The sequence below is a fragment of the Grampus griseus genome (assembly GCF_964374135.1).
Source record: "Grampus griseus genome assembly, chromosome: 7".
In the NCBI taxonomy this organism is placed as follows: Eukaryota; Metazoa; Chordata; class Mammalia; order Artiodactyla; family Delphinidae; genus Grampus; species Grampus griseus.
In genome coordinates this window covers 6,848,658-6,873,392 of record NC_139001.1, presented here as the reverse complement: position 1 = coordinate 6,873,392, position 24,735 = coordinate 6,848,658, and the positions used below count along the sequence as shown (strand labels likewise).

Below are 24,735 nucleotides of genomic sequence, written 5' to 3'. Positions count from 1 at the left end.
TCCTACTCCTGGGTTCCACAGGAGAGGAAAGGCCTTCTTCTCTGTCTGTGAAGGATCTTCCTCTGGACTTTAGACACATTGAAAGAGAAGGCAGATTCTGACATTCCTTTCTTCTCTTCTGCCTCCTGTTTTGTCCGGCTCCATTTTCATGCAATAAATTTACTAACTTGTTAAATGCAGATGGAACTCAGATGATTCTACTACAGACCAAGGTTTCCCATTCTACTGAGTTGATAGATGTCATCTTCTCCCGAGTCTGTGTTTCATCTTCTGCTTTCATCTACTGGCAAACTGTCCTTTTTCTCTTTCAAAATCCTGTTTTTATCCTAACCCTTAAATGACCTTCTAAGGACCCATTTACTTTTAGGTCATAGATAATTTCTAGGTTTCTGATGATTTACATAGCTAATCTATTCGCATTTTCTTTAGCGGTTCTTTGCATTCCATTTCTTTATTGCAAAAAAAACCCTTTTCGAAGGTCAATGGGTTGCTCTTGCTTAAAGCAACCAATCTTTGGTTAGGACTTCGACGGATACCAAGTGTCCAGGTAAGGTTAGTCTTACTATGTACAGGCGCAGTGTGAATTGCATTATACAGTTTATTACTTTTAATCCTCACGACAATCCTGTGGGATAGGTATCATTCCTTCCCCGTTTAGGGATCTTCCCCATTTTACAGATTAGGAAACTGAGGCTTAGAAATGCTGTCTCTCATCTATAGTCACACAGCTCCCATATGAGGAGTTTACTTCTGCTTGCAAACTGACATGAAGAAAAGGGAGGCAGGCTAAGAAAGAAAATATAAAACGGGGAAAAGCAAGCAAAGGAAACAGCAAGTGGGCGGAAGCCTCCCTTTTGCCTTTTCCTTTCTCCGCCCCCGACCCCTCAAGGCCGAGCCTCCAACGTGGCCCGCACGCCTCCTAGCGGCCGCATCTCTGCGGCCGGCACTTCCGGCCTCGGGATGCTATCATCAGCCAGCGCCCTGAGTCGGCGCCGGACATGTCCGTGCGTGTGGCGTAAGACGTCGGATGAGGAGGCGGGCTTTCTGGCTCTGTCCGAAGCCATTTCCGTCAGGAGCCGGAAGTCCGTCCTGGATTGCATCGGGGGAGGCCTGTTCGTGGACCTGAAACCTGGGGCTGCTGGTCCTCCCGCGCCCGCAGGTTGCCTCATGGTGCGGGCCGCGGCAGCCAGCCCCCGTGCGGATTGGCGGCGCTAAGGCGCCGGGGCAGCGCACGACATGTCGTCGGGCCTCCGCGCCTCCGTCTTCCCCCGCTGGAAGCGCCACATCTCGGAGGAGTTGAGGCGCCGGGACCGGCTGCAGAGGCAGGCGTTCGAAGAGATCATCCTGCAGTGTGAGCGGCTGGCGGGTCCCGGGAGCGGGCGGGTGGGCGGGTGGTCCCAGCCGAGGCATGCGGGGCGCCAGCGGGAACCCGAGGCCGAGCCCCCCGCGCCGCCCGCGCGCCTTGAGGCCGCCCCGGGTACCCAGCGCCTTGGACCCCCAAACGCCTTTTTAGATCTTTTCCTCTTTCACTTTATTCTTAGGTGTGACTGTGCTGGGTTTTCCTCCTCAATTGGGTATTCTTCACGGGCAGGCACCGTTCATGTCTGTGTTTGTGAATCCCAGCAGCTCACATAATGCTTGTGTTACTTAAATAGGCCGGTTCCAGAAACATCCTGTTTCGGGCATCGTGTTGTTACTGACACGGGCACTGACTTTAAGCAGTAACTCGCTCCGTTACCGTCGTCTTCAGAGTGTAGCGAAATGTTTGCCTTTCATTCCTGAAGATCTGTTGTTCTTCCTCCACTTTGGTGTGCTTTGACTGTTACATATTACACATCTTGAGTCTTAACGTACTTTTTAGTTGGGACATCACAGTCTTTACTGTCGTTGAAAACTTCAGTGTGAAAGAGGTGGCCCACACCCACCCCCGCTGCTGCAATTTGAGTACAAAAATGTTTGTGCCCTTAGATGTCTTCTAAAGAGCATTTCCTTGCCCCTCCGCCCCATTTTACCATAACTGACGACATATTTGGGGGAAGAAACGGGACACTCTTCGGACCTCTGGTTCTGTCTACCCCTTGAAGTAAGCCTGCAAATCTCAAATCATGTTGATGATGCAGTTCAGTGTAATGGTGGGTGCCCTTTATTGAATTCTGATTGTGCTAAATTTATGGTTCCTGAACTTACCGGCACATTAGAATCAGGTGGGGATCTTTTAAAAATTATAAAGCCCAGGCCACATCCCAGACCAACGAAACCCCAGTAGTAGAGGTGGGACCCAGGTGTCAGTATTTCTTGGTGATCCCCAAGTAATTCTAAGGTAGAGACAAGCTTGAGTGCTGTCGTAAATATTTGGCATGTGTCGTTTCACTTTATCTTTCCGAAAATTCTATGAAGCAGGTCCTGTTGCCCTTTATACAAATGAGAAAATTGAGACTGAGAGAGATTAGGTCATTTCTCTGGGGAGGTACAGCAGATTAATGATAGGGCCTGGATTTGGACACAGACTTGATGGCTCCTGACTTTTTTGCACTTTTGCCTTTCTCATTGGGTCCCCCAAGAAACGGCCGTCTTGCTTTCGCTGAGTCCATCCTCTTAACTAAAATGGGGAGAAAAGGGAGATGATGAATGTGCCACTCCTGTGCTGATTCCTTACACTCTTAAGAGGCTGGCAGCCCAGTGCTCTTTCAGAAAGCCAGAAGCACAGGAAACTCCTTGCTGAAACGATTCCTCATGGGTTACATAAATTCAGGTCATCGGGTATTTCATCATATGCTTATTCTTTAAAAGCTAATACACTGAAGGTCAAATTGGGTTGGAGGTCTGACGACACTCCCCTTACCAGCCTCACTTACCTGAGTCTGGTTTGCTGCATCTATAAAATAGGCGTGAAGCTCGCCTTGCCTATTTCATAAACACAGTGCTGTGCGTATAAGTGCTTTGAAAGCCATCTACGTAACTGTCTATAAATGGAAGGTGCTTGTAATCACATTGACACAATTGAGTGTTTTTCTGCGCTTTGAAAATGGACATCTTGAAGGGGTGGAGGATGTTGGAGGAAAGTCAGAAAGACAGGTCAGTCCTGGAGAGGGAACACGTCTTTAAAACAGCTATAGTGAGTAATGCATGCCTGGGAGCTAGGAGAGGAGGCTGGGGGCGGGGGGTGGGCAAGAGGGCAAGACAACCTTGGCCTGTTAAAATCTGCAGTTGAGGCAGGGGACTGAATTTGGGAGGTCACTTCTAGATGGTGGAACAGCCTCACTCTTCATTCCTAGCCTCCCAAAGCAGTCAACCAGAGTTTCCCGTTCAGTCCTGCCTCTGAGCCTGAAGAGAAAGATGAAAAGAGGCTCTGGGGACAGCAGGTGGCCTTTGAGTGAGAGGAACTTTTAAGAAGGATCCCTCTTGAATACCTCATGTCTTTGATATCACAGGGCACCTAGCTGTAACATTTTGAAGATCTTATTAGAGCCCTTTGACACTGGTGAACATTCAAGTTTGGAATCACTTCCCTGTTCTCTTGAGCTAATTTATTAAATTAATATTGATGAAGATAGTGTTTCTGTTTCTGCCCAGGATTTCCATTTTTAGATATCAAGAAGTAGGACTCAACTCTTTAAGAGGAAAGATAAGCTGTTCTGACAGGAATAGTCACTAGCATAAACCCTTCCAGCTTTTGCTGTGAAGCATCGCTAATCTCAGACGTTGGGGATCTGAAAGCCCCCGTCAGGTGTGGCTTTTCTGTAAGTTTCCTGTGGTCACTTTCTTCTGCTTTGTGCACCCCCTTCCACTTCTGATCTCACTGGCCCCCTACATGCACTTCTGATCTCACCGGCCCCCTACATGCATGTCATTTCTTGCCCTGACTTTTCTTTTGAATTTCTGCACTGTGTTCCCTGTCACATTTATTAAGTTCCAAGGACTCGTTTTCTTCCTTGAGCTCTCTGCTCCTGTGTTCTCCGGCATGTTAGGATCTTGCACCCAGTTGGACGAGCAGGGAACCTCAGAATAATCTTTGACTTCTTACTCATTGATATCTGTTCATGTCACTGCCTGCTTTTAAAAATCTGTTGTTTCGCTATTGCCAGTAAGAAGAGGTCTGAATTTCTCATCCTGCCCTCTCATGTGTTGGTGCAAACTTTTATTTCTAGCCATTTACTGAACAGCTCTCTAGACCTTCTGCTTGGACTGTCTGTTGTCTTCACCTGTGAAACCATCTGAGAAAATGAGTAAAAGTTCACTCTTCCTTTTTGTACTTGACCTCCACCCCACCCCCACCCCCATTACACTTTTTTAGCTCCTTGAGGTCAGGGACTCTGGTTTGTATTTGTATCCCTAGTGCCCTGATCTTAGATTAAATATTCCAGGGACTCTCTGGCAGTCCAGTGGTTAAGACTTGGCCTTCCATTGCAGGGGGTGTGGGTTTGATCCCTGGTCAGGGAGCTGAGATCCCGCATGCCTCGCAGCCAAAAATCCAAAACATAAAACAGAAGCAATGTTGTAACAGATTCAATAAAGACTTTTAAAAAATGATCCACATTAAAAAAATCTTTTTAAAAAAAATTCCAGGGCTTCCCTGGTGGCGCAGTGGTTGGGAGTCCGCCTGCCAATGCAGGGGACGTGGGTTCGTGCCCCAGTCCGGGAAGATCCCACATGCCGCGGAGCTGCTGGGCCCATGAGCTATGGCCGCTGGGCCTGCACGTCCGGAACCTGTGCTCCGCGGCGGGAGAGGCCACAACAGTGAGAGGCCCGCGCACCGCAAAAAAAAAAAAAAAGTATCTTCTTTCTAAAAAACTTCCAAATATAATAAGGTAAAGGTTTCCTCTCTTACTTAGAGATGCATAGCACTTCGCTTTTCCATTGTGTTTTGGTATGTTTGTTGCCTCTTTCCCAGGTAGAAACAGGTAGCTGTGGGAGTAGAAAGCATGGGCACGGGGGCGTTTTGGAGGGATTTTTCATAGGTTCCTTTGTCTGGGCTGCCTGTGCTTGGGCCAGGAAGCGTCTAAGGAGCGCATGTGCCTGGAGTTTGGACGATTGCTGTAATCGGTGGTAAAGTACAGTGCCTAGTACTTTGATACCTCATAAAAGTGAAACCTGCCCAGTCATCTTCTGGTTATTTCTTTGGTCCAAATCTTTATAAGATGTTAAGTAGTAATAAAGCATACCTGGGTTGTAATAACTTTTTTTTTTTCTTTGCTAGATAACAAGTTGCTGGAAAAGTCAGATCTTCATTCAGTGCTGGCCCATAAGCTACAAGCTGAAAAGCATGACATACCAAACAGGCATGAGATAAGGTATTCTGAAACGATCCTGTATTATTTGTGTCTCCTGAGATAAGGTATTCTGAAACTATCCTGTATTATTTGTGTCTCCTTTTTAATTGAAATTTGTCTCAGTTCAGTCGTCACTTCCCTGATTTTGAAGCAAACCAAGTACTGTGTTTGTGTTCCACTTTTTGTCAGTTCCTTTCAAATAAAAACTTCTGAAGCCAAATAACTAACTATTTAAGTTTTTTTTGAAGGTACGTAGCTACCCACCTAGAAGGCTCATCATCAGTGTGATGTGAGCTTGAGAAATTGCTTAAGACGAGTAACCAGGCCAGTTCCTCCTGTGGCCTGCCAGGGTTCACTTTTTCTGAATAATCAGACAAGTAAGCATTCTTGAGCAGATTTACATAGATCTTGTCAGTACAAGATTGACTGGCCTGTAAACATCAGCGCTACAGGTCTATGTGATCCTTTTTAGTTCAGTGTTGTTTCCATGTATCTTAGTGTGCAGTCAAACCAGTGGGTTGCAGAAAGCTTTTTTTTTTTTTAAGAAAGATTAGGCAGAAATCTGCATTTTATAGGAAGGCTAAGTATTGCTTCACTAAATATGTGAGTATGTGTTCATGGTGGGGAGTTTAGTATCTTTACTTGGGTCATTCATGTAAACTATCTCTTTTTGAGGGTCATGGTCCTAAAAAACCTTAAAGCCATACTTCATGCGAGTGGCTTAAATGGAATCATTCTGGAGTCTTACTGTCCTCCTTTTCCATTTGTTCATCACGTTTGCATATTAAATTTTGTGGTTTGTATGGGAACAGTACCCATTATTGTTCTAAAATCTACATGCTTTTTTGCATATCAGCTAACATTTAGCAATTGTAAAAACAAAGCTGATGGTAATTTAGGATTTTAGGAAAAAGACAGAAATGCTGGGTGTAGCTTGTCATTTACTCCTATAGCCATATTTGCTAATTACTTGCCATCCGTGTTTCCTCATCTGGCGAGGTGGTTCCGTTGTTGCTTAAGAACAATTCAGGAGATCGTGCCTAGCTGTGGTCCTGGGAGGCCTTCTGCAGGATTTAAAATATTAGTTGCTGTGTTCTGGTCAACTTTAGGTGTAGAGAATCCGTTTCGCCCTTTTTCATCTAAATTCAGTCAACTGAAACCTTGAAACATTTTATTTCTATCTGGTTAGCCTCTTGGTGACTATATTCCTGCATCCTTTATCTGTCAGCGAAACTCATTTGCTTGGAAAGGTGCAATAAATAAATATACAACATTCTTTTAACTGAGTATCACTGGGGTGGTAATTTAACTGGAAGTCCGTCCTTCCTGCAAACTTGTGTTCAGTCAGGCCTCTTCCTGACTGCCTTGTTTCTATTAATGGTATCCTTATTTTCCACAAGTCAGCTATGATTCCTTTTTCCCTTGGTGTCCTCCCCCTCCCCCTTTGCAGTTAGCCAGGCCTGTTGATTCTTTGCCCGAGTGTCCTGTGCATCTGTCCCTTGGTTTGCATTTGTGTGCCACCAGCTTCGTTGCTTCCATTCCTAGACTATGGCAGGGGTCTCGTTCACTGAGTCATTTTGTGACTACAGTGTGGGCCAGGCGTTGGGATACAGAGATGAATAAGCCAAGAGTCCTTGTTCGCAAGGACCTGAGCCTCGTGGGGGAGAGTAGCTCAGTGAGGCGTGTGCTAGTAGGATACAGGTATTCACAGAAGACGGGGATCTCATTGGCTGCTTTCTCTCTCTTCTGGGCTCTCAAGTCCTGCCCATCGCATTCTAATTAATCTTGAAACACACTGTGCTTAAAAAGCTTTATCTTGTCAATTATCTGACTCCTCTCTTAAGTGTTTTAATCCCTTTGCTTACTGAATAAATCAAAGTGAAACTCATCCCTGAGAAATAGTTGATTCCAACAGTTTTCTAAGTATGCCTGCTAGACCACAGCCTCAGAGATTTGTTAGAAATGCAGAATGTTGGGCCTCACCCCAGAGCTCCTGTTTCAGAAACTCTAGGGGTGGCGCCCAGTAGTCTGGTTTTAAGAACCTTTAGGTGATTCTGATGACCTCTAACATATAAGAACCACTGCTTTAGTGGCTACTCAGTCCTTGTGAAGTATCCAAGACACCCGGGACTATGTTAGAAATGCAGATTATTGACCCTTTTCTTCATCGACCTGATGAATCGTTCTGGGATGGGGCCCAAGAATCTGAAACCTACTCTCTAGGTGATTCTTTTTTTTTCTGCCTAGTGAAGCACTGTTATTGGGCTTTTGTAAGAAGTTTGACTTTTATTGTGAATAAAGTTGGAAGTGGTAAAAGGCTTTGAGCAGAGGAATGAGTGCCCTGTATCCTTGCCTTTTCTCAGGATTCTCTTCAGCTTCTTGGAGGAACAGACTAGTTTTATGTTTCGCATATTTCACATTGCTTTGCATTAAAATAAGGGGATTTGATAAAAAATTATTTCTTTTCCTTCTAATCCCCATATGCAATCAATCACCCAGGCCTGTTGCTTCTTCTGCCTAATTTAGGGTGGTTTCTTATAAGGTATGTGCCGCTTTCTAGTCTCTTGGCTTCTAGTTCATGGGCCAAGATTGGGGAAGCACTATGTTGCCTCAAAGAATGCAATATTAGTGTTTCTTAGAACGTGTAAGAAAAATGCTTTTAGAGATGGAGGGTAGATTTAGGAGGGAGCATCATTCTGCTGCCTTTTCCCTCTTTATTTCTTATCGGTCATTGGGAAGAGACAGTGCCCCCACTTCAGATGGTGGCATCCTAGTTTGCCAGCCATCTTCCTTTTCTCCATCTGTGTGCTTTCCCTGGGGAGTGGTTTCAGCTACTCACTGTAGTCTGATAATTTACACCTGTAGCTCCAGCCAAGCCCCCTCTCCTGAATTACAGATCCACAGTTCTGTTCACCTGCTGTTATTTCTGAGATAGTATGCAAACACCTGCAAACTTTCCCGAATTCCATTGACTCTCGAGGGGCCTGAGCTCCGTCCATGGCTTTAGATACATCTGTTTGCTGACAGCTTCTATATGTCAGCCTCCAGCTTGGACCTCTTTACTTGAAGTTCAGACTCTTAACAATATGCAGTTTCCACTTGACATGCCCACTTGGATGTCCACGGTGAACTCGCTCTTCAGGCCTCCCCCAACCTCTTGCCCCCGTCCTTCTGCCTCAGTAGGTGACGCCTACCTTTAATCAGCCACTCAGGGCAAAAGCCTTGGAGTTGTCCTCGACTCCTGTCTTTCTCTCATTCCCCACAACCAATTCAAAGGCAAGTCTTGCAGTCTCTCCAGAGTGGATCTAGCTAGGATCTGTCCACGTCTCACCGCCTCCGCTGCCGTCACCTTGTCCCGATCTGCACTTTCTGAGTCTGGAATATGTAATAGCTTGCTAACTGGTCTCGCTGTTTCTGCCCTTAACCCCTGCAGTGTGCTCTCCACCCAGCAACTGTAGCGATCCTTTCAAAACGTAAGTCGTTCCTCTGCTCAAAACCCTTGGCGGCTTCCAGTCATGCATAGGAAAAGCCACAGTCCTCGGGGGCCTGCGAGGCTCTGAGTGGCCTCCCCGATCCTCCCTGCACCCCCTGCCCTGGGCGCTGCGGTCACACTTGCCCCCAGCCTCTCCAACACTTGCTGTTCCCTGCACTCACAGGGCCCCGCCCCCGGGTCCGCATGGCTTGTTCCTCACTCTTTTCAGTCTTCAGTCAAGTGTCATCTCTCGGGATGCCTTTGATTACCGCACGTGGAACAGGAGCCCTGTCGCTCTGTCCCCTTCTTTACACTGCTTAGTTTTTCTTCACAGCATATCTGACCACCTGACTCCATCCATCTACTCATTTGTTGTCTGTCTACTCTTAGCCGATTGTGCAGCTTCCTGTTCCCTGCCTTTTCCCCGCTAGGCACCAAAACAGGGCCTAGCACAGAGCCGGCACTCAGATACTTGTCGGGTGAGTGGACCTCGTTGTCTCCTCCCCGTTTACCTGAACTTTATTCCGGAACCCATCCTTTATTCCTGACGCAGCTGGTGGTATGGGTTGTGGCTGGTTGGTTTTACCCTGTGTCTCATATCTCTTACTTTCTACTTTAGGTTTGTAGTGACTTATAACTCTATTGGCCTGGAGAACTGAACTGCTTTCTTGGCTATATTGTCATGTACAGGTTTGAAATTCTAAGGTTATTGTTCCAGTGCCTGATTGAAGGGCTCTGGGGTCTGATTTTTTTTTTTCTCTTGTTTACACGTTCTCTTCATCTGCCTGGTTGGGGCATTTAGTCCTGGACATGATGGTGCATGGAATGATAGTCAGCTGCAAGAAATGGCCCAGCTGAGGATTAAACACCAAGAAGAACTGACTGAATTACACAAGAAACGTGGGGAGGTAAAGATAGCTCCTCTCCTCGTCTGTCTTGGGGGTTGGGGGTGGGGCAGGCACTCCCACTGGAATTTGCAGCCATCCTGGCTACATACGGCATCACCAGCTCTATCTGTGGGAATGAAACAACAGAAAAGATGTGAGACCTCTGTCAACAGGTGGGCAAGCCATTGAGATAACAACCAGGTTGTCATGCTCCAAGATGGCATGAAAGGTACAAGTGGAGAAACATAAAAAGAAAGAAGCTTACTCCTTGATTGACTGAAAGTCTTAACTAATACCTTCATAAACCGTGAAACCTGCAATTTCAGAAAAATTCATTAGGAAGAATCAAGTCCTGGGCTGTGTTTACACTGGGTGGTGGTCTAATGGCAAGTTATGAAAAAGTGCAACTTACCATTACTTCAGCTGAATTGATTATCAGCTGAAGAGTCGGAAAAGGTAGCTGGGGTGGAGGGGTAGCCAGGCGTTCTCAGCAGGAACCTGGCGGTCACCTGGAGCGTTGCTCGTCTATCCAAGGCTGCCTTCAACAGGGAAAGCGCACGCTGTGCCCCCGCGCAGCCCCTTCTCCTCTCGGCCACCCAGCTCGTTTCTTCTTGGTGCCTTGGCCCCACCGCACAGGCACCTGTTTTTTCTTTAAAGTAAACCGCAATTATGAGTTTCCAACTGAGGTCCTAAAATCTCTTGTTTATGAAAGTGTTCTTCTTTACCCCCAGTTAGCTCAGTTGGTGATTGACCTGAATAACCAAATGCAGCAGAAGGACAAGGAGATGCAGATGAATGAAGCCAAGTGAGTAGAGAGCACGCTTCCTTCGGGACTGGTCGTGGGATCTCACCGCCTGTTTTACTGTACTCTTGTGAGCGGGGCCAGTGGTGATCGGTGGCAAACAGTAGCCACACTGGGCTCAGCACAAGTTTCGTTTCTGTGCATACATAGCCTAGGGTCCTTTTCTACCCTCTGAGGATGGAAAAGGCAAGAAGAGTGCCCTCCGTCCTCCAGGGCCCCAGCACACCCCTGAGAAGTCAGCTTCGCTCTTGGAAGTGTCCCTGAGGCATTCACAGTTCTCCCCATGGCCATTGCCTGGGGGAGCGGGTGTCTTCTGTGGTGGGGATGGGACCAAGATAGCCCAGTGCCCGGCCATTGGGAACGGGGATGAGTTTGTGGGCAGGGTTGTTCTTGATCTGGGAGAAGCCTACCGGTCAAGATAAACAGGGACTCCAAATCCTAGGATCTTTGAGCTGGAGGGGAGCCTGGGTTTCATCTGTGCCTTTTCCCTTACTCCGCAGAGAGGGCTCTCTAGAGGCTTAGAAAGGTGGGGAGCCTGCTCAGGCGTTCACACTCAGTGAGTGATAGAGCTGATGGAATGCACAAGATACCCAGCCTCCTTTTAATCTCCCATTACTACACTATTTCAGCATCAAAAGCTCCCTCTTCCTTCCCATCCTGCTTTTCTAAAAGATACTTTAACTAGTCATTCATAGTCTGGATGAATTTTGCCCTAGGTGTTTCCTCTCCATTAATGGGATTGTCCTGTAAACCCCTGGGGCTGGGCTTGGCCAAGTGAGGTGCCTGCTGTGATGGCTGAGGTCATTGTTGGTGCCCAAGCTCACACAGGTCTTGTGCAGTATCCCTCTCCCGTCGTGTTTTCAGAATTGCAGAATGCTTGCAGACCATCTCTGATCTCGAGACCGAGTGCCTGGAACTACGCACTAAGCTTCAGGACCTTGAAAGAGCCAACCAGACCCTGAAGGATGAATATGATGCCCTGCAGATCACTTTCACTGCCCTGGAGGAGAAACTGAGGAAGACTACTGAGGAGAACCAGGAGCTGGTCACCAGATGGATGGCTGAGAAAGCCCAGGAAGCTAATCGCTTAAATGCGGAGAATGAGAAGGATTCAAGGTGGGAGATGAATCGGCAGTCAGTGATTTCCATTGTTTAATGAAGTCGCACCTAGTTCTTAGAAAAGAAAGAAACCAACCTGGCAGCTCTGACCACAGGGTGGGGGCACCAGGAAGCACTAACAAAATTAGAAATAGTGGTGGTGGGTGTGAAAGAGATTTGCATTTATAAGAACACTTTTACAGCTGAGCAAAGGATTACCTCCCAAAAGGGCTTTGGCCCGTTGCTATTTTTGCCAGCAAATTCTTTCCGTGTTTCAAGAAGAAAAGCTAGTTCTTGAACAGTGTAAATTAAACCAGAGTTAGAAAAAGCGTATAATCCGCCCCCCCCACCGCCCCATTTTGTAAAACTATTCCAACCCATAGCAAAAACTCTGATCTGGCTAGCGTACAAGAAGACCGTGAGCCAGCCTCACTAGTAATGAGTTCAAAAGATTAGCACATTTTATTTTAAATCCCCACATCAGTAGTTTAGAATTTGAAAAGATTATTGTAGTTTATCTAAAAGAATAAATGCATGGAATAGGAAAGAGCCTTAAAGAATAACAAAGAGCCCTAATCCTACCAAATAATATATGCAAAAAGATTTTGAAATCTGTGTAAAAACGGAAACCAAAAGGTAGAAGCAAAAAATGTTACTCTCTGCTGTTTGTTTTATGAAAAATTCCTAAATAGGAGTATTGGAGGACTTTCTAAACATTAAACGTAATGGTAGCTTTTCCAGTAAGCAGCCTGAGGTGACCTCTAAACATGGTTCGCTATTCACTTGACCCAGAAAACCCCACAAAATCATGCAAGTCAAGAGGTTCAAATCTTCATGTTCACTTTAAGAACACTTGTGAAACTGCCCAGGCCATTAAGGATATGCACATCCAAAAAACCACCAAGTATCTGAAGGATGTCACTTTAAAGAATCAGTGTGTGCCGTTCCGTCGTTACAGTGATGGAGTTGGTAGGTGTGCCCAGGCCAAACAGTGGGGCTGGACACAGGGTTGGTGGCCCAAAAAGAGTGTTGAATTTTTACTGCACATGCTCAAAAATGCAGAGTAATGCTGAACTTAAGGGCTTAGATGTAGATTCTCTGGTCACTGAGCACATCCAGGTGAACAAAGCCCACAAGATGCTGCACAGGACTTACAGAGCTCATGGTCGGATCAACCCATACATGAGCTCTCCCTGCCACACTGAGATGATCCTTACTGAAAAAGAACAGATTGTTCCTAAACCAGAAGAGGAGGTTGCCCAGAAGAAACAGATATACCTGAAGAAACAAAAACTTATGGCCCGGGAATAAATGCTGCAAAAAATAAATGCAAATAAAGGTTAAAAAAAAACACACACCCCCCCCCAAAAAAAGTAATGGTAATAAAGAATGGACTGTATAAAAATTGTAGGTTTCTTAACATCGAAGAACACTATAAAACAAGCAAATAGGCTATGCTATTATAAAATATGTATCCTTAGTATAGAGTCAGTAAGGAACAGGTGAGCATTCAGACAGAGGGCTGTAACATAGATAGTTCATGAAAGAAGTGGACGAGCTCAGTGAATCTGGCAAAAAGGATTGTTGGGAGGAAGGTGGGACAGGCCCCTCACATTGCTGATGTGAAGGCTGTTTCCCTAACCCCTGGAGGGCCCTGGGGATGGCAGGCACCTGAAAATGGTTCCCACTTGTTGGCCTTTATCCTGAGTGATGAGGTTCATTCACAAGCACGATTTTGTGATAGTCCATTATTCACAGTAGTGAGAAATTAGAAGCGGTATATCCCTTGGTGGGGGGAGAAATTGTGATACTTTCATACAGTGGGATTTTGCAAAGTCTTTTCAAAATATATATACGTCTTAAGTTTGTATTAAGAAAACGTGAGCTGTCCTTATATTCTTTCTGTCTCATGTTTAAGTAAAATTGCGTGGCTTATATGTGGAGCTCTTGGGCAGCTTAGGGGTGGTAAGGACACCGGGGCTCCGTGGAAGTTGTTAGGCTTCGGGCTGAGAGCCTGCCTGAGGGAGAAGTGGGCAGGCGTGTGGTTCTGCAGAGGGAGAGCCCTTGATCATCACCGTGGGCAAGGACAACCCAAACTTTCTAGTGAAAATGGGGAGTGAGGCACGTTACATACCTGCCCTTGTTCTGTCCTTTGGAATGTTATCCTAGGAATATACCATTGCACGTATAACCATCTGATTGCACGTGTGGGACCTGGGGATTCTTTTCGTTACTTGACTCAACTAGTTCCTCCTTCTTAGAAGCCTTCCCCCTTCCTACCTATTTCCCAGATTAGATGTCCTTCCTCTCCTAGCAGCTTTTGTTTACCTGGGTCATAGTGGAGCGCTGTTTTTTGAAATAGCTGCTTGTGTTCCGCCTCCCTTGCAAGGCTGGGGTGTGTCCCCACAGGCAGGCACGGTGGCTGCTGTGTAAGAAGCTGTCAGCATTAAAGAAGGACATTTCCGCTGTTGTAATGAAGCCTGGGCTGCGGGTGTTTTTTTCTCCCCGTGACTCCAGCTCTGTCCTTTACCCACTCCTTGCAGACAGGTGCCTTTCCTTTAGAGGAGTGTTACACACCCCGCACCGGGATTCTGCTTTCCCCTCAAAGATAGTTTATAGGTCATCTATTCCAGCTAAGAAAAATTTGTTAACCTGTAATTTTTGTCACTTGTCCTGTAAAACTGACTCTTCATCTTCAAGGTATAAGATTAAGAGTGTAAGGCACTTTTTCAAGCTAGAGCCTCATCCCATCGCAGATTCTGATGTGCCACCTACAGGACTTTGCCCTATTTTGAGAATTATCACTATAGTAGAAACTTTTTTAAAAACTTAGAAAAGTTGTTTTTTAATTTAGAAAAATTTTTAAAAATTCCAGCAGAACTCTTGACCTGAGCTCAGTAGCAGTGCTAGAGTTCTGGGTTGGGGGTCCTCCACAGCGGGGGCAGAAATGACAGATAGAGGTGAACTTGCCATGGAAAAGAGAGGGAGGCCAAGGTTTAAAGGTTAGGAAGCTCCTGAATTGAGGACTTGGGAAGGAAAGACAAAAATGATTCTGAGAGGGGAGAGAGTGGAAGCGGCGACATTAAAATTCTGCTGCAGCCAGGACTTGTGTGTCCAGCCCTAGTAAACTGAAGCCTTGTACATTTTGATGACTCAAGAATCTCACTATACCTCAGTTTCCTCGTCTATAAAATGGGAATCATAGTACTTAACCTCAAAAAGTTTGTTATAAGTGTTAAATGAGTCAAATTCTGTAAAATAAAAAAACCGTGCTAGGTACAAGTAAATTTTTATTATTATTCATGCTCTTGATATGTTAGCGTGAGACTGTTTACTTCAGAAAACTAAGTCTCGACCATGACTAACCCTGGATGAACCTGATGCATGTTTCTGTCCTGAGAGGCCCCGGGTCCCCACAGGCAGGCTTCTCCCTTGCTGGTTCACTGCTCTCTCTAATCCCTCCTAGGGCTTTGCTCTGAAATCCATTATAATAGGATCCTTGCTGAAGTTACAGTTGTGGATTTGGGACTTCGGGTATCTTTGTCCAGGGTAGTTGTTACTTTAAGTGCATTGAATATTCAAATGTGTTACTAAGTAGTTTTTTGAGAGACAAAACCCCATGCTTTCTTTAAATAGACATAAATAGTGGGCTTTTTTTTTTTTTTTTTAAATAGGAGGCGGCAAGCCCGGCTGCAGAAGGAGCTCGCAGAAGCAGCAAAGGAACCTCTCCCAGCTGAGCAGTGAGTAGAGATGTACAAATCGAAACTATGCTCGTAGTAATTTGATTTGCTGTTTTGAAATAGTCTTACAATATTCTGTTTCTATAAAACCATTTTACAAAATGTAGAAGGAAAACGAAAAGACTTAGGGCAGCAAATAAAAAACACCCATTACCTTCCAGAAAGTTGTTCCAGTTTATACTCATTAGCTGTGAGTGTGAATTCTGACTTCCTCCACCCTTAACCAGTGACAGCCTCGCTGTTTTCCTGTTGAGACCGACCTGTTTTCTGCCTCTGGTTGGAGCTGTTGCAGTGTGATGCTGGGCTGGGGTTCTGTCTCTTGCTCTCTTCTTGGTTTGTGGCTTCAAGTGGAGCTTGGGCAAACCTTTGAAGCCTAAGTAGAAACTGGGATTTCCTGGAACAAAAGCAATTGAGTCAATATGGAGTTTTTCCTAATCTGAAATTGGGTGGAGGGTCTTCCCTGAGATTTGAAGCTTTGTTTTCAGAGCAGTGGGTATTTTAGTGACTAAATTCCCTTTGCTCTGGTTCAGGATGTGGGGTCTTCTCCTCTTTAAAATGGACTCTGGAATATAGTATTAGAGTTCTGATCTTCTGTTTTTTTAAATGTTGCTTGCTTCCTTGTAAATGGAGGGGAGTGATTTAAATTCACTCAGGAGTCATCTGCCAGACAAAGGTCTTGATTTATAAGAAAACAAATCTCATACCAAGCCTTTGCTTTAGATGTAGCATATGTGCATAATTTCTATACTCTTCACATGTCGAAAATGAATCTCAGGTGTATTTGCCCAAAGCTACAAAGTAGCTAAATAGTCGACCTGGAAATGAGATTTGGTTCCTTAAAAATAACGGCTTATAAAAGCATCATTTGTCTGCCTCTTATTGGCCAGCATAAACAGGTGACTAGGTGTAGAAAGGTCCAGCATCCTGCCCCATATCAGAAAAGGCAGAGACAGGGTGGAAACTTAAGGGTGTCTGACTGTGAAGTCCTGTTCTTAATCTCTGGTCTTTCCTACAAGTAGAGTTTCTAGGTGAAAGGACATTAACACCTTTGAAAGGTTTTGATAACGCGTTACCAGATACTGGTATTTTCTCGTGGTCCTGGGCCTTTGCACTGTTCCAAGTACCTTTATAACTATACAACTCTATCTTAAACAAACCATTTACATAGGCTCAGCTCAGGTTTGTTACCCTTGCCATGTCTGCTGTTCTGTTGTTACCCTTGTGCGGACACAAGTGACCCGCAGACCACGACTGAGAAGAGAAGAAAGCCCAGCCTGTTCTCTGTCTTCAGGCCTGCCTTTGTTCTCTAATCCTGGCCAAGACTGGGTTCAGTTACACGGGACCCTAGAATCAATAGCCAAGGAAAATAAATTTACTTGAACTTGGTTTAACTTGCTTGGTAACAAGTTCTGAAGTATATATTTACATAATCCAGATAATTAATCATGGAAAAATCTCTCAAGTTCTTATGAATCCAAACATTTGGTAATAAAGTCTTGGGTTATTAGATTTTATTATTTTGCTTCTCCATGAAGATTGCAACTTGGTAGGACGTCATTAAGACCAAAATAATTACTTGCCTTCCCTGCAACCAGGAAAACGGGGAGGAAGGGGAATTCCAGAGGAGCTTTGCACCAGCAAAGGAGCATGGTCCTGTGACTTGATTATCTCATGTGTAATATAATGGACTCTCTAAAATGTCAGAAACAGCAAATACCCAGAGCTATGCTTAAACATATAAGCCTCAAATACCCAGTCAAAAATGAATTGTGTTTAGATCTTGCTTTCCTGTCTTTTACTATTACAGTAATATTTAGAACTGGGTTGTTTAGGTACCCGTTGACTTCATTGCCCTTTTAGCAGTCCATTTCCTTATTGACTTGGATCTTCTCCCTATCCTGGCAGTTTCTTGTACACCATAGCTGCCCCTAGCTATCCTCTATGTTATTCAGCCCGTCTCATGGGAACTGTTTCTTAGTGAGTGCTGCAGTCCAGTTGGCATGCGGGAGCCCTTGAGCTACAAACCAGACTTCTGATGAGAAAAATCGACCTTAATGCTGGTTATGTGAATATAGGCTTAATAAGCCATTATGTCATTGCTTTCCAAGTGGGAGCTGTGTTTAGACCTAAAAAGAGCAAAAGCTCACTTGTAAAGTTGTTTTCAGTTGGAATTCTGGATTAGACTTGAACAGATCGTTTCTTCGCTGTTGCTCAGATGGCAGCTCCTTTTTCTCCAGAGAAGCCTTGACTGCTTCTGTCACAGCCAAGTCACATAGCCCGTGTGTGATTAGGAGGTGGTGTTGGTGTCGGCCTTTGCAGAGCAGACTCATCACAAAGCTCCTGTTCAGCAGCATCAAAGACTCAGCCTCTTGCCCTTCTTTCCAGAGATGATGACATTGAAGTCCTTGTGGATGAAACCTCCGATCACGCTGAGGAGGCCTCTCCGGTGCGGGCCGTCAGCAGAGCAGCCGCGTGAGTAGACGGGCTGTGCCAGGGGCGGAGCAGCCCGGCAGCATGCTTGTGGGCGGGGCCAGGGAACGGTGCGGCGCCCCCAGCTGGAACGTGCAGCCCCGCTCGCTCAGCCATGGGGCTCGCGGGCTCCAGGGTGTCTCCGTCTTTCTCGGGTCACCTCTGCTTAACAGGAGGCTAGCCGTCCCTTAGTGCCACCACCAGCTGTGAAGAGAAGCAGAAAAAGTGTAGTGGCTTTCGGAAAGATGGACCTTGTTAGGCAGGTGATTGTTTAGATCATATGCTTAATTCTTACCAGGGCTCCAGGAGTTCTTTTCTTTTCTTTTTTTAATTTGCCAAAACAGGATGAAAAGAATGGGCTTGGTCATTAACCACTAGAAGTTGTTGTTAGGTCACTTAGACAGTTCATCGTCTAAAGCATTATTTCCAGGGAAGTTAATTTAGTGCTAGGGAACCGTGTTTCTTTTGAAACTTCAAGGCTGGGTTTTCCCTCCTACCTTCCCAATGCTTTCTGGTGGTTCAGTACTGTGAGGGGTTCTCAGCTGGGGTTTGGGAACTCATTGGGAAATACACTCCCAGGTACTTTTGTGGACTGTTTTTGATTGATTATTTGGGCAAAATGTTTCTAAGGTTTAAACCTATCCTCCCCTCCTCTTTAGTAAGCGACTCTCGCAGCCTGCTGGAGGCCTTCTGGATTCTATCACTAATATCTTTGGGTAGGTTAGAAAACCTTCACCTTTCCTTGTTAATATGTGTATAAATATACCTGAGTACATGTACATGATTTGTTGTTTTTTAAACGTGCGCCAGAATTTCAGTGCAGAGTATACAGATGCCTTAATTTCAGCTTTTCATTTAGCTTCTTCCTTTTTTCCTCAACTTCCTTTTTCTTAATCTCGCTGCGTGCTGATCTCTGGCCTTACCCTTTAGTCTGTCCGAGTCTCCCCTTTTGGGACATCACTCTTCTGATGCTGCCAGGTGAAAATATTATCCTCTCTTAGCCCAGCATGCAAGTGTGGGTCGTTGATAATTATGCTGATCACTGCTTCACTACACCAATCATCACGTGTACATGTGCTAATAACCAGGACGCTTTGCATGCTCCTAGGAATGCTGTCAGCCCTCTGAGACGGGCGAATAGGCTGAGCTCTGTACAGTAATCAAGGCCGGGTCGCTCTTTCTTTTGGCATGTGTTCAGCTCCACCTTGACCACAAGTGTATGCTGAGGATGATTGTAACCAGGCATAGGAATCATCTTAAAATAGTTTTATGAAAATACCAACGAGCTCCCTCTGAGCTAGCGGTTACATTAAGTTGAGAACATTTGTAGCTGTTTATTGACGGGGGCAGCAGTTGTTCAGGATTGCTTTTCAGTGTTGAGTTTTGGAGTCCATGGGTTAGCGAAAAGGAGAGTACAGGTAAGTGCTGTCTTTCCAGTTGTCACTGAGTGAGGTTGCTTCTGATTTGGGGACTCGTTCTGTGGTTTGGAGGGTCTAGAAGGGAAAAGAAGCTATTGATAAAAGATGTCTTTGAATCCCTTCTGAGAGTTTGGTGGACAGTAAGCCTGTGCCATCCTGATGTTTTCCTTTATGTTACTTCTTAGGAGGCGCTCTGTGTCTTCCTTTCCAGTTCCCCAGGATAACATGGATACTCATCCTGGCCCTAGTAAAGAAGTGAGGGTGCCAACGACTGCAATGTGTGTCTTCGTAAGTATGATTTATCCCCACAGCCCACCAAGCTTCATAAAGAAACAGAGCCTGACAAGGGACCCTTTCTCCTGCTGCAGCTAAGCTTTCTATTATTGTTTTATTCATAAGGGACTTTCTATCAGACGACCTGTTGGCTGTCTGATAGAAAGGATTGATTGTATTTTGATAAGCAAAGCAAAGTTGCTTTGATAAGGTGAGTAAAATTAGTGTATTTTGCCGCTCTTCAGAGAACAGAATTTATTTGCAGCCACCCTCTGTAATGTAGGACTGGCTGAGATGATGGGTAGCATGAGGGGGTGGGGCAAGGGGAGAGCTCATTTGGGATGGTGAGGTATTAGAGAATAATTCATGCAATTGTTGTCACCAGTTGGCTCCAATTTAGAGTTTCTAGTCAGTGGTCTGTTTTGGAAGGTCAGTAGGGCAGCTGTTGGCTTCACAAATTATACTCAGGTCCATGTGACTTCTGACCATTAGGAGCACATAGTTGGAAGCCGGAGAAACTCCTGGGCAGAAGCCACTGTGATACCATGGCTGTCAGCTGGAGTGTGGAGCTGGATCCTAGTACTAAAGGATAATCCGGATCCTGGCTGGGGTAATTGAGCGGACATGCAACCGGCCTGGGGAATTGTAGAGTCCCTGGCTCAGGGCTAGGAAATGGGGTGGGGGATGGAAGAATAGAGCAAAGCCCAAATAGTTGGGTTAACTCTTGTGTTGTGAGGGGTGAGTTGGAGGAGCTGACGTTCGGGGAGAGAAAGGCTTGCTGTAAAAATGGGATGGGGCTTCCCTGGTGGCACAGTGGTTGAGAGTCCGCCTGCCAATGCAGGGGACGCGGGTCTGTGCCCTGGTCCAGGAAGATCCCACGTGCCGCGGAGCGGCTGGGCCTGTGCGCCATGGCCGCTGAGCCTGCACGTCCGGAGCCTGTGCTCCGCAACAGGCGAGGCCACAACAGTGAGAGGCCCGCGTAGCGCAAAAAAGAAAAAAACAATGGGATGGAGTTTATATGGGGGGAGCTTTCAGTTCCAGGCATAAAGAGGAACTTTAATAGTTATTTCCATACAATGAACTGGCTGAGCGATTAGCCACCTTGGTCGTTGTAAAGAGAGTCCTGCTATGGGTGAGGAGTTGGACGGGGGACCATTAAGGCCCCTTCCCACTCCACTCCTGTGATTCTCTAACAGGCCTGGGCACCTCGGAGGTCGATGATGATTGGTAAAAGGTCTGATTGCACTTAACGTCACATTGCCTTCCCTGCCCTCAACTCCCAGCAGCCCATTTTTTCCCTCCTGTCACATTTAAGTCGTGTGTATGGGGTAATGGAGCAGCTGATAATTGGGGATTCTGTCAGTGTGTGTCTCTGAGAGTGAGCAGTGCACAGCTGACAAGCGTCCAACAGAACCGGCCGCACAGGAGATTGACGAGAGGCAGCCATGGTTGTGATGGTGCGTGATCTCAAGTTTTCAATCTGAGACCTCCGAAGTAGAAAGGTACCATTACAAAGAAAACGGAATTGTATGGAGGTAAAAAGTTTGCTCCCCTGTCAGACGGCTTTTCAGCCCTGGGACACGAGAGGGTGGAGAGAAAGCAGATCAAGCAAAGTAACAAGAAATCATGTTTCTGTTGCAGTCGGTTCATGAGTCACGTTCTCGATACTTCGGGCGCCTTTTTCAGTCCCAAGCAAATGTGAAGATCAGAGTTTGTATTCCCAGGGCGACCTTTTAGGCAAGTGATTGATGATAGGTTTAAGGATCCAGTATTTATCATTCATGTATTGCAGGGTCCCCCGCCCCTGGCTTTTGATTATGGAAATTTTCAAATATAAGCAGAAGTAGAGAGTAAAAGAACTTCCCGGACGTCCTCCTGTCGGGCGGCTTCAGTCAGTCACGTTTGCCAATCTTATCTGCCCCCCACCCCACGCCCACACTTTTGCTGGAGCAACTTAAAGCAAATCTCATGGTATTTCATTCATAAATATTTCAGTATCCATGGTCTTTTAAGAGAGGAGATTATAGTCATGTCTAGTGTTCTCTCTTCCCATTCTGGGATGGGGTGCTTTTTATTTGGTTTCCTTTCTCATCTTGAACACAAATGCCACCACCTTTTCAGATCATGTGTTCCAACGTGGATGCCATTCTCAGACATCTCCCTGTGAAGAATTAGGTTCTGCCAAAATAACACCTGCTACTTTTGTCAAAGGCCGAGTCATGGTCGGACATGTTCCTAGCTCACAAAACCTGCAGAAGTCTATTTTCATAGACGAGAAAACTGAGGCTTTGGGAAGTGAAGGAACTTGGCGGAGACCTCACTGCTAGTACATGTAGTGCCGTGTTGTTTCCAGAAAGAACTACCTGGGATTCTACTCTAACACTGATGGGTGGCAGTAGGACCAGCATCTACTCATATCAGGATGTATTCGTATTAGGGAGACCAAAAGAAAGACTTTTTAAAAAAAGAAAAGGCTTCTTTTTTTAAAGTCATGAGAAGCCACCCTGTACCTTAATTTGATACGTAGTTTAACATGTGGTATTAATGCAGTCTGGGCCAGAAGAGGCAGTTAACCATAGGCTTACTTTTAAGCTCTTAAGATCATAGTACAGTATAGATTGAAATTACATTATTCTTAGAAGAAGGAAAACTAATGCAAAGACAAACTTTAGGCAATTAGTTTACACAGATTCTGAATGCTTTTTAAGAAGGTTGCACTGCATTTAAAAAATAGAACTGTAACTATAAGTATTTAATGATAATAGAATCAGGAGACTCTGGGCTAGGAACCCAAGTTTGTGATTGGGTCCCCTCTTTAATGACAGGTGTTTAACCTTTGGTTAGGGGTCCAGAGTGTTCATCAGTATTGGGCCCTTTCTTCTTGGGGATGACAGGGGTTGGGTTTGAAACAGGGCACTTGTCTTGCAGGACGCTCATGATGGGGAGGTCAATGCTGTGCAGTTCAGTCCGGGTTCCCGGCTCCTGGCCACGGGAGGCATGGATCGGAGGGTGAAGCTCTGGGAAGTGTTCGGAGGTGAGATCTCGCTGGAGTGAGAAACAGAAGGAAGCTGTGTTGGTGACATCTGGTTGGCCCTGCTTTCAGGCAGTCTTTGAATTGTTCATCTTCTTGAAACATACAGTATTTTGTGTGAGGAATCATCTGACCAAAGCATTATTACCCTCTCAGTTATCCTTTACAGCTGATACAGCCAAGTAGATGTTTGCTCTGGGTTTCCAAGTAGACTAGAGAATGCTGTTGAGTTACAGATACGTTAGCGTTTGTGTTTTCTCAAATACGTACTGACCAGGGGATCTTCCAAGATAGTACAGGTTTTAGAAGGAAAATAAAAAATCTTACAGTCATGGACTCTACAATTAAATTACACATCAAGCTGTGGTTTATGCATTTAATAATACCAGTGGCCATAGCCTAGCAAAAAATGACTGACATCGTATCTAAGCTTGAGAATAAACAGAGGGGTGTATCATCTAGGAAAATGTATTTAACAAATAGCTTATTGGACAAGGATTCTAAAATCAAGACTGAAGTCTCTTTGATTAGACATTGTTTCAGGAATGACCTCAGAGTACTCAAAATGGGATGACATTAGAACAGGAAATGAGAGTTAGTGAAATCCTCTCCCAGAATTCTGAACATGGGCATAGCCCACTTTCAACATTTTGATATTCAGTTGAATATACATGTATATTTAGTAAGGCAAGTTCAGGGAATTCCCCTGGAAGTCCAGGGGTTAGGACTCCGGGCTTTCACTGCCAAGGGCCTGAGTTCATTCCCTAGTCAGGGAACCAAGATCCCACAAGCCACACAGCACAGCCAAAAAATAATAATAGTAAGGCAAGGTCAAAGAATAGACTGAAGGGTTTTATAGGAACCACTTTGTCCGGTTTCCATACTTGCAGCACATACGTGCTCACTCTCCAGCAATAAATAGCACCAGCATACCTTTCTCTACTTTACTTCCTCGGATCCTCACGATAGCCCTGTGCCGTTAGGTGGGTATCACCCCTGTTTGACAGGTGAAGACTCAGAGACACTACTTGATTTACACGGTTGATTTACGTGGACAGGGAGTCGTGAAACCTGGGACCTGAGCTTGAGTGTTAAGACTGTAGATGCCTTGCTTTTTCCAAAACATCCTCCTCTGAGCTGTAGACCTGCTGAAGAAGCATGTGTGTTACTACTACTTTTTTATATATATAAATTGATTGATTGGTTGATTTTTGGCTGCGTTGGGTCTTCGCTGCTGTGCACGGCCTTTCTCTAGTTGTGGAGAGCGGGGGCTACTCTTTGTTGCCGTGTGCGGGCTTCTCATTGCAGTGACTTCTCTCGTTGCGGAGCACGGACTTCCCAGGAAAGTCCCTGTGTTACTACTGCTGATGTATTTAGAGCAAGAGCAATCTACTGATCCCTTTGCTGGAACACGTTGTCATATAAAGCACCCAGTTTGTCTACCCTGGCCTTTGATTTTCATGAAAATGACTCAGTACATAAATCCCTGGCAGTTAGAGCTATTTGAAACCCATCAAAATTTGTGTTTTACCAAGAAACACCTTATGAATGGTAATTGCTGAAACTTACAAAACAATAATAAAACCATATCATAAGAATAGAAATTTTGGGCTTCCCTGGTGGCACAGTGGTTAAGAGTCCGCCTGCCAATGCCGGCGACAGGGGTTCGAGCCCTGGTCCAGGAAGATCCCACACGCTGCGGAGCAACTAAGCCCGTGCACCACAACTACTGAGACTGCGCGCCTAGAGCCCGTGCTCCGCATCAAGAGAAGCTACCGCAATGAGAAGCCTGCACACCACAACGAAGAGTAGCGCCTGCTCGCCACAGCTAGAGAAGGCCCACATGCAGCAACGAAGACCCAGTGCAGCCAAAAATAAATTAATTAATTAATTTTTAAAAAAAAGAATAGAGATTTTGTGATAAAAATCTACACAGATAGTCTGTTTTGATTATGCCTTGCAATTAAATACAGATAGCACTAAAAATATTTTCGTTTTACTCCTTGGTCAGTAAAAACACCTATAAGAAAATTAAAGATACCAGGGATTAGTAATAGTGTTACTTTTTTGCTGCTAAAGAGGAAGTAAACACTAACCAACATTAATACTGACATAATTTGTGCCAGAACATAATTTGTGTTAATAAAATGAAAAATTTCTACTAGGTCTACAGAAATAACATAGTGTCTGGCAGCATTTTTTATAGTTTTCAGGAACAAATATTAGTCCTATATATATATCCTATAACTAATTATAGGATCTTTCCTTCACAAAT

At 45.2% G+C, this 24,735-nt stretch overlaps 1 protein-coding gene and 1 pseudogene across 3 annotated transcripts in view; both read left to right on the top strand.

Moving 5' to 3' along the window:
- Positions 1-1,115: 1,115 nt before the first annotated feature.
- Positions 1,116-24,735, top strand: part of ATG16L1 (autophagy related 16 like 1) — a 46,640-nt gene continuing 23,020 nt past the window's right edge. Inside the window, exons 1-10 of one of the 2 annotated variants that reach the window (XM_082658049.1) lie at positions 1,116-1,351; positions 5,198-5,291; positions 9,545-9,650; positions 10,361-10,434; positions 11,296-11,547; positions 15,204-15,269; positions 17,655-17,741; positions 18,398-18,454; positions 19,342-19,444; positions 22,358-22,463. In XM_082658049.1, coding sequence (XP_082514175.1) covers positions 1,237-1,351; positions 5,198-5,291; positions 9,545-9,650; positions 10,361-10,434; positions 11,296-11,547; positions 15,204-15,269; positions 17,655-17,741; positions 18,398-18,454; positions 19,342-19,444; positions 22,358-22,463 — 1,060 coding nt within the window. In that variant the 5' untranslated portion in view covers positions 1,116-1,236. Of the gene's footprint in view, positions 1,352-2,039; positions 2,133-5,197; positions 5,292-9,544; positions 9,651-10,360; positions 10,435-11,295; positions 11,548-15,203; positions 15,270-17,654; positions 17,742-18,397; positions 18,455-19,341; positions 19,445-22,357; positions 22,464-24,735 lie in introns of those variants that run through there. The other variant, XM_082658050.1, reaches the window with a different exon arrangement.
- LOC309824842 (large ribosomal subunit protein uL22-like) lies at positions 12,297-12,857 on the top strand (annotated as a pseudogene). Its single transcript has one exon. The product of its transcript is annotated as a large ribosomal subunit protein uL22-like (transcript).